This window comes from Triturus cristatus, chromosome 4_2, assembly GCF_964204655.1.
Source record: "Triturus cristatus chromosome 4_2, aTriCri1.1, whole genome shotgun sequence".
NCBI classification, from domain to species: Eukaryota; Metazoa; Chordata; class Amphibia; order Caudata; family Salamandridae; genus Triturus; species Triturus cristatus.
The window spans coordinates 666,953,339-666,967,135 of NC_140586.1; the positions used below are offsets into that span (position 1 = coordinate 666,953,339).

At 39.8% G+C, this 13,797-nt stretch overlaps 1 protein-coding gene and 1 long non-coding RNA gene across 2 annotated transcripts in view; one reads left to right on the forward strand and one right to left on the reverse strand.

Moving 5' to 3' along the window:
- The window catches only part of LOC146834868 (FRAS1-related extracellular matrix protein 1-like), a 991,143-nt gene that overhangs the window by 496,113 nt on the left and 481,233 nt on the right, over positions 1-13,797 (forward strand). The window contains exon 22 of the mRNA XM_085602468.1: positions 8,917-9,058. Coding sequence (XP_085458594.1) covers positions 8,917-9,058 — 142 coding nt within the window. The remainder of the gene's footprint in view (positions 1-8,916; positions 9,059-13,797) is intronic.
- Positions 5,884-13,797, reverse strand: part of LOC146834869 (uncharacterized) — a 110,508-nt gene continuing 102,594 nt past the window's right edge. Inside the window, exon 3 of the long non-coding RNA XR_014960664.1 lies at positions 5,884-6,003. This is a non-coding gene — a long non-coding RNA (uncharacterized LOC146834869). The remainder of the gene's footprint in view (positions 6,004-13,797) is intronic.

Consider the following 13,797-nt stretch of genomic DNA (forward strand, 5'->3'; position numbering starts at 1 on the left):
AACACACATTTTGAGAGTGTTTGAGATGAAAATAATAAAATATCACACACACCAGACAGGTCTGACCTACGTTGACAGCCAGGGACAGGTGAAGCTCTCACAGGTTGATTGCAGCAGCCCACACTTCCATTCTACAGTCCACTGAAATAGAAGCAGCACTGTTAGGCCACTATGTCAGGAACAAGTGTACTGAAACAGTAAAACGAAACAATTTCTTTGCAAATGATGTGTGATGTGGATCTGTGTATACTGACCTGGTGTGTTGGGTGCTGTGTGCAAAAACCACATTGTCTCATGTGATGAGAAGCGACTTTAGTCACACTGTTGTATCACATTACTCTTATGTTACTGGGGAGACTAATCAATATTTCATTATCAAGATTGCACTACATTATGATTGCTGTAGCCCAATCTCTATACATATTAGCAGTACCATTAGAGAGTTGTTAGCCCCTATGACATATACATGGATCAGTGTGACTATTTGTAACAAACTACATCGGCCACTCTTCACAACAATGATGATTCTAAGCCAAGTCAATTTTGTAACAACCAACTGTACATCAATTACGATTCTCATGACATTTAACTTTGATTCCTCCGACCTCAAGACCTCCTTTCATGTCTTCAACTCCAGACATGTTGAGGATGGTCATAATTGGTTCTTCCAACAGCATGAGGTAGAGCTGAGGTGTAGAACTACCACCAGCTGCCATGCTTTAGAGCTTGTGCTTGGCAACTCGCTCAAGTACCCAAAATCTCAATGCATAGAACCTATTATTAATGTTCACAGCATCATGTGGATATATTGATTTTGACCATTATCTCCTTCAACAAGCATGTCTTCTTTGTTTTGGTGGCATCGTCAGCATCAGATGGCACATTAGACAGCCATGGTGCATTTCCACCTCTTTGGCTGGGACCTACCACTCAGAATATGTAAATTGGTGCTTCTTTTCCCTGTCCGGGTCCATCATGGAAAATTCTGGCGGTTTATTACTTGTGATGACTGAGTGATATCGGGTGTTGGCAGTGGATTCTGTTTGTCTTATTTCATGGTGCTTTGCCCACCCAAAATGAGTGTCTGCACACACTGACCCAGGAAGGAGTTGTTGGTGTACTTTTGAGGTATCCTAAGATCCTTTTGATTGTTACTCTGACTGTTTCTGTTCTCTAGGGGTTATTTTCTGCACTCCAGGAAATTCCAATGCCTGAATATGGTCCCTTCCTAATGTTATGTGGTTGGGCTATTCATTTTTTTAAGTTTAAAGAAAAGTTTATTGGATATAAAGAAGAAATATAACAATTCAAAATACATCATATAGCGTAATATAACTCCAAAATTGATTATAGAACAAGAGAGATGAAAGAAAGAAAAGGAAAGAAAGAAAGGAAAGATAGAAAGGGAGAAGTGGGAAAGAGAGAGGAAATCATAAGATAAATAGCGGTATCGTAACTAGAATACAGCATGTAAACATTTCGGCGAATGATAAAAATAGTATGAATAACAAACGTGCATTATACACTAAAATAATAACAATAGATAAGTTAAATTTTTCTATTAAGTTTACGGAGGCTTGGATACTTCTTCATTACAAGGAGTATGCAAAGGTATAGCACGAGCAGAGGCATTTAGGAAATTGGTGACTGGTAACCACAACAGATCTCGCTTAATGGCCAAAGCAATTGGATAGACATAAGCTCGGTCTAATCTGTGATTATAGCAGACGCCATACCACCAGGCTTGGAATGAAATGTTAGAGGCAGTTTTCCACGATTTTGTAATTTGTTGAAATGCAACGGCTAAAAGTAAGTCCACAATAGAGGTGGAAGATCTGAGAGAAGACCATACCTCTGAGACACTACCTAGGAAAATATGAGCATAAGAAAAAGGGATATGTGTGTGAAAAATTTTGTTAATTTGCTGCCAGACTTTGATCCAAAAAGTGTGAACAGGAGGGCAGGTAAAAAGCATGTGGTAAAGATCTGTATTAGGGGCAGGGCATGACCAGCAAGTAGAGGGAACAGTAGGGTCTATACGGTGTAGTTTGGCTGGAGTAATTAGGAGTCTATTGTAAAGAAAAAATAAAGTTTGTGTGATATTAGCTGCTCTTGACGACTTCCTTATTTTATTCCAGATCTTTTCCCATATTAAAACGGAAAAAGATATACCCAAATCCACCTCCCAACTGCATTTCGTTGTAGACTTAGTACGGGAAAGAGATGTAGATCTTAATTTTTTATAAATAGTGGATGCCGAGGCTGGAGTATGTAGAGAAGAAAGTGTGAGAGGAGAAGATGTTGTATGAATATGGACTGAGGATAAGATATTGAAGGAATTTAAAGCAGTAGAAGTCAATTGTCGGTATTTCGATAGATAGGAAGGGGGAAGAGAAAAGCGGGTGCGAAGTACAGAGAAGGGAATACAAGCATCTTCTTGAAATAGTTGATGGGTCCACTTAAGGTCAAGTGCTAGCCAATCCTTCCAAAAAAGGGTCCTATTTTTGATTTTAATATGTTTATTATACCAAATTGGGGAGTTTAGAAAACGGGTACGATCATCAAGACCTCCAAACAAAAGAGGCTGAAAATTTTTTCGGGCATTCTTAAGAATGGGAAGTGACATTCTCAATGGGATATGAGTTAAGGACAAAAATTCCTCAAAGGAGAATGGATGGAAGAAGGAAGATTCTAACTCTACCCACAAGGGACGAGGATTAAAAGTGTCCAGATCTGTAGATAGTAGAAACGAAGAGTGTTTGAGAAAAAACGATGTGTGATAAGAAGAGAAGTCAGGGAAATTGACTCCACCCATATGCTTGGGCTGTTTAAGTTTGGAGAGAGACATCCGAGGATGTTTATTTTGCCATAAAAATTTTGATAAGATACCATAAATTTTTTTGAAGCAAGATTTAGGAATATTAACAGGGAGATTGGCTAAGTAAAATAAGATTATCGGAACTAACATCATTTTAATCGAATCTAATCTGCCCCACCAAGATAAGAATAAAGGATGCCATCTTGATGTAGAGTTACTCAAAGTGAGCTGTAAGTTTTTTAAGTTTAGAGCCACAGTATCTTTAAGGGAGGGAGTGAACCATAGGCCCAGATATTTAATTTTAGAAGTGTTCCAGTGAAAGGAAGAATCTACAAAATCTGCGTGAAAACAATATTTGTTTAGAGGGAGAATTTCGCATTTGTCAATGTTGAGTTTGTATCCCGAGACTAGAGCAAAAGCAGAGACTTCTGATAAAAAGGCTGGAATGGATGATTGAGGACTTGAAATGAATAAAAGAATGTCATCAGCATACGCTGAAAGTTTTAAATTGCTGTCTGCATAAGGGAAGCCTGTAATGTTAGAATTCAAACGGATTTTTGTTAAAAAGGGTTCTAACGCTAAAATAAATAAAAGTGGAGAAAGGGGACAACCCTGTCGAACCCCTCTATGGAGGGGAAAAGAAGAGGATATAAGGCCATTGGCTAAAATAAACGATCTAGGAAAAGAATATAATAATGAGATATATGCAATAAATTTGGGACCAAAACCAAACCAACGGAGTGTGGAAAAAATAAATTGCCAGTTGACTCTGTCGAAAGCTTTTTCAGCGTCTAATGCAATAGCCGCTAAAGAACCTGGGTGAGAATGGGACTTACTAAGAACATTAAAAAAGAGACGAGTATTATCTGATAAATAACGACCTTTAATAAAACCAGATTGTTCTCTGCCAATTAACCGTGGTAAAATATTGTCTAGGCGAAGAGCTAGAATCTTTGCAAAAATTTTATAATCTAAATTAATCAAAGAAATGGGTCTATAGTTTTTACACAGAGTAGGGTCTTTGTTGTCTTTAGGAAGAAGACATATTAGAGCCTCTTGAAAAGAGCCTTCAGATTTTCCAGAAGAAATGAAAGATAAAAACAATTGATGTAATTTAGGAACAAGGAAAGAGGCAAAGTGTGCGTAGAATTCCATGGTAAAGCCATCTGGTCCAGGAGCTTTGCCCTTTTTAAGTGAATGAATAGCTTTAAGAATATCACTGGGGAGTATATCTGAGTCCAGAGAGGAGAAATCAACATCCGGGGGAGATGGGGAGGGAATAGTGGCTAAGTAATGGGAAATGTCAGCCAAAGAGGGCGAAAACTCAGGAGTATAGAGCGTTTGATAGAAATTAACAAATTCTGAGAGAATATCTTTATCTATATGAACAGTTGTGTTATTAGAGGTTACAATAGAATCGATCCTTGTGCGTTCTTTTTTAACCTTAAGATAATTGGCAAGTAGATTGCCAGATTTATTCTGAGCGTTATAGTATTTAGCACTGGACTTCAAAAGAATTAGGTTTGCAAATTCTGTAGAGAGTTTATTAAAAGAGAGTTTGGCTTTAATAAGATCATTCAGCGTAGATTGATTTTCTGTTATATAATACGAATGTTCCAATTTTTTAATTTGTGAATTAAGAGTTTGAATAGATTGCGTAGATGCTCGACGCTTACGGGCCACGAATGAAATAATGAAGTCTCTTGAGGCAGCTTTAAAAGTATCCCAAATGAGTTGGGGGGATATATGTGAAGTGTCATTTTCAGCAAAAAATAAGGATGCAAATTCCAGAAATGATGATGAAAATTTGGGATCTAATAATAAAGAGTTGTTAAATCTCCAACGTTTAGTGCCTTTGTTGGGGGGAAGTAAATCTAAACTTAAAGTAACTGGAGCATGGTCTGAAATTAGAATGGATCCTATGTCCGAATGGGAAATATGTTGTGTGAGAGGTTTGGAAATAAAAATATAATCAATTCGGGATTGGGAGGAATGTGCCGGGGAAAAGTATGTGTATTCCTGAATTGTAGGATGACAAAGTCTCCAGGAGTCTACCAGAGATCTTTGTTGAATAGTGGAAGTGAACTGGTTGTGCATGGAAGAAGGAGAAAATCGGGATTTGGATCGCCTGTCTAAAAAGGGGTCTAAAATCATATTACAATCTCCGCCCAATATTAAGTAGTCATCCGTATATTGCATTAAAGAAGAAAGAAGGTGAGGCCAAAACGATTTGTCTAAAGTTGTGGGAGCATAAATATTGAAAATGGTTAAGGGGATTTTGTTAATCAATAATGATACAACAACCCACCTACCCTCAGAATCATTCTCTTGCTTCACAAGTTGAATGTCTAAACGTTTGTGACATAGTATAGTCACACCATTTCGTTTCCCTGAACCAGGCGAAGCATAGACATGGCCTACCCATTGACGACGTAGTTTAGTTAATTCACATTCAGTTACATGAGTTTCTTGCAATAACGCAACATCCCCTTTTAAATTAGCAATATGAGATAAAACCCTTTGACGTTTAATGGGAGAACCCAAGCCTTTGACATTCCACGATACAATATTTAAAGTCATCTAAATATAAATACTAACTCTTCAATTATCGTAGAGACAGTCATATGTAATGTTTACTAACTGTACAGTGCACGTTAAATTAGTACCAGAAAGAAGTACCATAAAAAACTGTTGAGAAAAGATAGCCATACTTAAACGAGTAGAAGAGAAATTATAACACCAAAGAGAGAGGTAAAGGTATAAGACAGAAACTGAGAAGCTAGGAAATAGAATATAATGAGGAAAGGAAGAACAAGAGAAGAAATTATAGATTATTACAAGAATGTAAGTAGAAAAAAGAAAGAAGAAGAAGAGGCAGGACTGAGATAAAAAATACAAGATATGAGAGAAATAACAGAGCGCCCAGTATAAGAGATAGGATAGGGAAGCAAGGGCAAAAACAAAAGAGAAAGGTGGAAAGACAAGGAGGATAGAAGTAGAGAAGAACAAGATGAAAGAATAAATAAAGCACATACCACAAAAAGACATGGACAAATGGGGATGGTGGAAGCCCATGAGGAAAACAGCACACCAAACGCGGGGTACCCCGATACAGAACGGAAAACGAAGACACCATCCAGGCAGTGGAGATATGATCACGGAAGGACGATGATATATTGCTGCTTCTAAAATAAAGAAAAGGGGAAAGGAAGACCAATTACAAAGGGTATACGAAACTTATGATCACATATAATGACGAAAAACAGAAGAACAAAATTAATATAAGCCAACAACATTTAGAATAGATAAAGTATTCGTTTAGCTATAAGATATAGGTTATAAGTCTTAAGTATCTTCAGGCCTTTGAAGTACGAGGAATTTCCATGTTATCTTCAATACAAGAGTCAAGAAAAGCTTGTAGACGTGCCGGGTCTTCATAGGTCGTAGTTTTGTTGTTAAGGGTGACTTTCATAAGACATGGGTGAAACAAGCCAAAACGAGCATTGAGATTCCGTAGTGCAGGCCTCATATCCAAAAATTGTTTCCGCCGGTCAGCAGTTGCTTTCGCATAATCCTGAGCAAAAAATAAATTATTACCTTGCCAAGACACTCTCCCTTTACTTTTGGCTGCATGAAGAACTTTAAGTAAGTCTGTGTATTCTAAAAAGTAAAGAATGACACCACGAGGCTTGGAAGTAGAGGAAGCAAACTTAGAATTTTGGCCTAGTCGATGAGCTCTTTGAATGTTCAGTTTTGGAGATTCAGGAATGTCCAGCAGGGTTGGTAGAAATGACTGAAAGAAAGAAGGCGCATCGGAGCCCTCAATTCCTTCCACAAGGCCATAGATGCGTAGGTTGTTGCGCCTATTACGATTTTCCAAATTCTCAATCTGAGCCTTGAGATGAGCGACCTCTAACTGTAATGGAGGTATTTGAGCCGTGACAGACTGAATGGAATCAACGCGTTGAGAAAGCAGTGAGGACTGTTGCTCCATTTGAAACCATTTATCTTCAAGATTCTGGAGACGAATGTTGGTCTCTTCCATATGAGGCTTAAGTGCGCGAATTTCTTGAAGAAGAAGTTCCATGGATAACGTCGTTGTAGAGCCTGTTGGAGACGGTGGGTCTTTTTTGACACGTTTTGTAGAAGTGGTAGATGAATTTTTAGGTAATTGTTTAGGATTACCACGAGGTAAGTTGGACTGAGTAGTAGTGGCATTGAACTGCGTAGTTTCAGGGTCTTCCGTATTGTCTTGCAGTACACTGAAGGGGTTAGGATCACTCATCGTAGTGCTGTCACCCAGAGTAGAGCCAGTACGGAGTGCACGGGCTTTTGCCATAGTAAACCACACAATAAGATGTAAAACGTGTGGAGAAATGTAGATACGCAAATGATTAAACGCAGAAGTCCAGCCAAAAATGACGAAAGTCAATGAAAAAAGGAGAGAGATGAGGCAAAAAGCATTTAGAAAAGTACGCTGCACAGGTTGTTTATAAACAGCAAATCTTCAGAAAAACAACGAGAGCGACCTTGCATAGATAGAGAGCAAAAAAGCCATGACCTCGAGCCAACTCTGAGGAGATAACATTCTGCGCCGAGGTAAAAAACAAAATGGCGGCTACAGAAACGAGCGCGAACGAAAGTGCGCTGAGAGAGAGTGAAACAGCTCACCCTGAAGATCGAAAATGGGTTCAAATGAGAGCGCTATGTTTCATATCTTCTTGCCAGCGCCAGCATCGTCCCAAAGATGAAGAAAAGATGCCTGGTGGAAGCTCCGGTCCTCACGTCCGTAAGGAGCTCCGCGATCCGGCGGCCATTTTCTTTGGCTCCCAAGCCACGCCCCCCGCCTGGTTGGGCTATTCATCAGGTGAGATTTAGCAGATGTGCTAATAACACAGTCGGTATTTACCACCTCCACTAACTAGCACATATTTGGTATTTAACACATCCGCTAAACCACGATTCCCTGGTGCACCATAAAAACTCATAATCAGTGTTAAGACATTTAATTACTGAACCCTGTGGTATCGCTATTTACCCAATGTGCAAATTTGGTGCTATTTACTACCAAACTCGTAATTGAGGCCTTAAAGGGATAGAAGCAGCATCTACACACATACCTCTGTTTATCTAATTTGTGCTCTGCACCAGACAAGCTTATCGAACCAATACTTGGCATTGTTACTTAAGATGGGCTTGCATATCGTCCAACCATTTTACAGCAACTATGGAAGATGTCATTTCCCTGGGCGCTGGGTAATGTCCTTCAACCAAGAGGCCAATCTCTTTGCTTCTTCCTCCTCACACTTTCATCAGTGAAGCCCTGATTCTCAGCTACTTTCTTCATGTGCCTGTCTCTGTTCCTTCCTGACATGACTCATGGCCCATCATATGCTTAGTCTCAAACAAAGAAAGTTGTGTTTCACGTTACTTTACTTTCCATGCAAAGAAAATCCTTGGTAAGGAGGTTTTTCTTTGTGATGTAAAATGTTGATGAGGGAGTTTTACTTTGACTGTGTTGAAAAACTTTAATAAGGTGGCGTACATAGTAGCCAGTTACTGCCAGCTGGATGTTTCAAGGTTTTCTCTAAAGTCATTTACTTTGACTATGATGAAAAAACCCGATAATCTGGATTTATAGCACACGAAAGCAGTTTAGAAATGTGCATTAAAATGCAGGAATATATATGCACATAATGTGCTGCATTACATATATTTTGTATTGACATTTAAAACACATAAAACGTAGCTTTCAAAGACACATTAGAAAACATTAGGGACCTAGATGTACAGGGACTTAAAAGTCAAACTCTGGGTTAGAGGTCACAATAAGCCATTGAAGTCTAAAACTAGATTAAGGGATAAACAGCTAAGGATACGTTACCATTTTTGTACCAACCCGTAAGTATTTGTTATCAGTGAGGTGTGACTACACTAAGATGAATAACATATGATAAACGTATGATAAACGTAGTGGCACCCTACACTCTTTTATGAATACTTGGACAAGAGCAATAAAAACTGAACATTATCCTAATCATAGGAATATATGTACACATGCTTTGTAAATGGTATATGTTGATTATGTTCTACTGCAGGAATGCTGGCCTGGAAGTTGAAGTAGCAGACAACAAGGTCATATCCGGTGTGGCACTGGAAGCAGAAGACCAGGATAATGCAAGACATGAGCTTCTTTACATCATCAGCAATGTTCCTAAATATGGAGATCTGAAACTGAAGGTTTGTTTAATATTTTTATTTTGACATTTAAAGAACACTTTAAAAGTATAAAGCTATATTGGGTATTGAATCATGTATTTGCCTGCAAAACCCCATTTTAACATCAAGAATGGATGGAAGACAAAAGCCGGTTAGTGAATGTTCGACACTGAAATAGTAAGCCACAGTTGTTCCTTAAAATATATTTATCGTAATGAATGGAGCTCACTGAACTTACAGGTATTTTACTAACCTATTTAAAAGCTTTTAAATGAATTTGTAATGGACTTTAATTGAACTACAATAAATCTGCGAAATATAAAAATAATACTTACATTTTTAAAGTGGAGAGAAAGTGATGTTGTGTTTTGATACAGTTTTAATATATAAATCCAGAAACACTAATTTCCACTATAGTCTAACCAAGTACCAAAGTAGATGTTTGCTTAACCTTTCAAAGTATCTAAAGTGGGACAGACGTGAAATGAACATTTGTGCATTATGCAGCCCATGCTGGAGCTTCCCGGCACTTCGGCAGCTGTGGAATCCTGGAGACCTCACACACAGTGAGCCAGTACTGTCCTAGTCCTGCTAACTTGACAAGAGCAAGCAAGCACAACTTAAACATTGAGCTTGCCCAACAAAGCACTCGTAAGGCCTTACAGCTACATGTCTTAACTTCATCTTTGGATGTGGTTGACTAGGAGCTGCCAATCAAATTAGACCACCTTAGCTTCCCCACAATGGAAAGAATATATTTAAGTCTTGGTATGACTTTCAGGTGTTCCCTAGTGCACTCTGTCATGGAACACTCAAAGGGTAGAATGTTGTAGGGGTTCCAAGCAAGTCATTTAATTGCTGCCGGGTTTCTGGAGAGGACTGTTCTTTCTCTGCTAATAGATTAATCTGAACAACCATCTTGTAAGTAAGTACAATTTTTCTATAGCGTGCATTGCTAAGGTGTCTTAGCGCTACAAGGTCCTGCAAAAAAGAACAAAAGAAGAAATAGGAATCCAGACTACAGAGAGGAAATAGAAAAAAAATATGTTTTTAACAGTTTTCTAGTGGGCTGGGATCTCAGAGCAAGAGACCAACTTGCAGGCCAGAAAAAAGAAGCTCCTTTCCCATCTTGCTTTACTAATTCTTGTATTTTGTCTTCATTCAGTACTTCATGTCTGCAAACAAAAGGATTTATGTTCATATGCCAGCTAAGAAAATCATCTACAGAAGTATTTTGTGCAGGTTGTGATCTCAATAACTCTTGGATACTAGAGTCCATGCCCATTTTGTAGGATCAGACTAATGTTTCAGACCCTCCCATTCTGAGACAAAATATGTTCTTTGGGTTATTACTGTAATAGCTGAGTCTTCCTTCCAAGTACCATTATTTAGTAGAGGGATAATGAGAGCGAGAGAAACAGACTCCCACCCCGCCTAACTGCATGGGCCCCCACTGTTTTCTTGTCAGAGCTGAATACAAATTATTACTGTATGCAGATGATTTTATAATCTTTCTAATGCATGTGGCACTCTGGGGGGAGCTGCTAGCCTAATATGGTAATATTCTGGGACATACAATAATCAGAGGTTATTGGATATCACACTTTACAGGTAGGATTATGGGCTTAACATTATCCTGGACTATACACCTAGTGGTCCCTGATGAGCCCTGTCAAAATGATTATGCTAACTTCTTGCCAATGTTTAAAAACAAGTTTGTTTGCCCTGATGCTGAGGTTTCTGCAGAAGAAGCAAGTATGATCTCCAGCATGGCACAATGGATGTCCTTACATTTGTTACTTGCTTGAAGCAAATAGTCAAAGAGACTATTTGAGATGACAGCACCCAGATATGATGATCATGTCTCAGAAGTAGTTTACCAAAAGAAATCAAGGATGCATTCGCATGTGTGCCCACTCCAGTTTCCTTGACTGAACGGACTGACCTAATTTTCCAGATAAAGCACAGAATCAATGAAAGAAGGTGAACAATAAAAAAGAGTGAGCCAATCAACCACTGTCTGAGACAGCAGTGGTCCCCCAGTAACTAGTAATCCAAGATATCAATTGTTCCTGCCTCTTCACCTGCAGAACCTATAGACATCAGAACGGCTGTTGAAAACTTACCAGTTGAAGTGCAAAAGTGCAAGCTCACAGACATTGCTTAAGGCTTTATCTGTATTGTAGTTAGCAATGACATATGTACCTCTTTGTCCTGTAAGATCTGCCAAAGCACTCGGAGAATATGTTGGGTGTGGAAATATTAGTCTTACTAGTATTTCTACCCCTTCTTTTTAGTGTGTCTATTAAAGTGAACTCTGGGCGCTGTCTGCAAGTGGCAGCACTTCAGGACTCAGAAGCTACTGGCATGTATATTGATTGGGCTTGGGTAATGCAACGGTGTATTCCTACTGTTAGAAATAAAAGAGCAGGCTTGGAACAGGCACTGAATGATCCCATATATGTCCAAACAAAGCCCTTAAATGTAACATTTGGTGACCACAAGGAAATAGTCATCTAATATAACATGATATCTGATTGATTGGTTGATTGATTGAATGATTGATTGCCATACCCAGTCATCCTGTGACTTTTGGACTGCCCTGGCTTTTATGCCACAACCTGTATAATAGTTAGGTGTCCAGGACCATAGTTATGACTTCCACCTTCTGTCATCAACATTGTAGGGTATCCTCGGGGTGCTGATCCCTACCTGCCTCTACTGAAACAGAAGAAAGTAGATCAAATTCTGGACATGATACCCCTGAGCCAGTTGAACGTTGAAGATCTTCTGGGCATAGTTAACACAGGGTAAAACAGCTGGTTAATGTGATACCCCAGAAGGTGAAGCCTTAAAAAGTCTTGTTTGCATTCTATCTGGTGAATTGTAGGTGACTAGGGAACAAAAGCCCTACTACCCTGTAGCCAGAGGTCTTGTGTGAAATAACCAGAAAAAAGCTCCATATTACACTGTACATGATACCCTTTTGAGGAACAGACAGTTGAAGTTTGAATATTTCTTTCTCATTCTGAACCCACAATGTTGTATTTAGAAGCCCTGAATAATTATGACCCAGATACTGTTTATTGAAGCTCTGCAAGGCAAAAACAGCCCTCAAGAAAGCTTACTGACCCACTTCAAAAGATGTGAACAGCCAACGCTGGGACTGTTTGGAGCTGAGACAGTTTTTGCTGGTTTTCTCCTGTGCTTTTGAACTCCCAGCCTTGCGGCCATATATCAGTAGGGAAGAATCACTACTGGCAGTTACCTGTTCCAAATTATTTACAGCCAGTTTTTATATCCTCTGATTTTCATTATTTCCAGGAAACTCAGAGCTTCTAAGAGATGGATGTGGGGTATATTGCTATGATTGGGGACCTGCAACGAGCATGGCTGTAAGCAGAAAGCTACAATTTAGTGCTCCTGTAGAGAGGCTTCATTCCAAGATGGCTAGAAAACACAGATCCTGCTTGAGAGCCCCAATCAGTCAATCAATCAATCAATCAGCAGGACTTGTAGAGCACAGCTTGTCACCCTGGGGGTCTCCAGGAGCTGTGAGATTGAGCGATCCTCGGTCGGAGGAGGAGGGTGGTCGAATAGCCAGGACTTCAGCTGCTTCCTGAATTCCTTCAGAGGAGGTGCAGTGTGAAGGTGAAGGTCATTCAAGGACTTGGTGGCGAGGTAGGAGAAGGAGTGGCCACCTCAAAGGCTGTGACGGATGTAAGGGATGTGGGCTAAAATGATGGTGGCAGAGCGGAGTTCTCTGGTCGGTTGGTAGAAGGTCCAGCAGTCGTTGATGTAGGTGGTCTGGTCTTGTGGAGGGCTTTGTAGGCATGTGAGGAGTTTGAAAAGCCATCTCTTCTGGATGGGTAGCCAGTGGAGGGTCTTGATGTGAGGGGTGACGCTGGCTCTTCTGGAAAGGTCGAGGATGAGTGTTGCTGCCGAGTTGTGGATGGTTTGGAGGCAGTTGAGGAGCTGTGTGTTGGTGCCACCGTAAAGGGTGTTCCCGTGGTCGTGTCCGCTGGAGATGAGCGCCTGGATAACTATTTTTATCATAGAGGTGGGTATCCAATGGAAGATCTTGTGGAGCATGAGGAGGGTGTGATGGTGATGGAGCGCAAAAACCCTGATAACGGGGAAAACAAACCCGTACTGGTATCCTCCCTGCGTCACAGACCCGACGTCACACTAACTCATTCACACATGCAGTCATCGGTGGGGCCCATAACACCAACACTCACACTAACCATTCACCGGTCTGCACACAGTTGGAGGGATGAGCGGTTCAAGCGCTCGACATGTGAGGGTACCACCTTATAACCTATAGGGAAAGAAAAGTTAATTTACAAAATATACATCAATACCCCTTCCACCTACAGATCTCAATCCTAAACATCAAGGCAATCCTCCCACGTGGTCAATGGACCAAATAGTTGGATTGGTTGATGGTGATCTAGAACCAGCTAAAACACATTTCAAGATTTAGATCTTACCCTTCTTAATAAACCACAAACTCATTTCTTGTTAATCAATATCTGTTTATTTAAAATTTCCTAAAGAGTTCGGTTTGCATTTGGAAAGTTTATATCAAATTTCAAGTAAATCGCAGAATATCATATTTACCTAATCTGGCTATCTGAAGTCCTCTAAATCATTGGGTCTGCATTCTCAAATCTGTCGTCATTCTTCTAAAAGTTCAAAGTTCTTTGCTCAGCATGCTACAGTCTCAAAGGATCGGTAAAGACCAAAGACTTACAAGC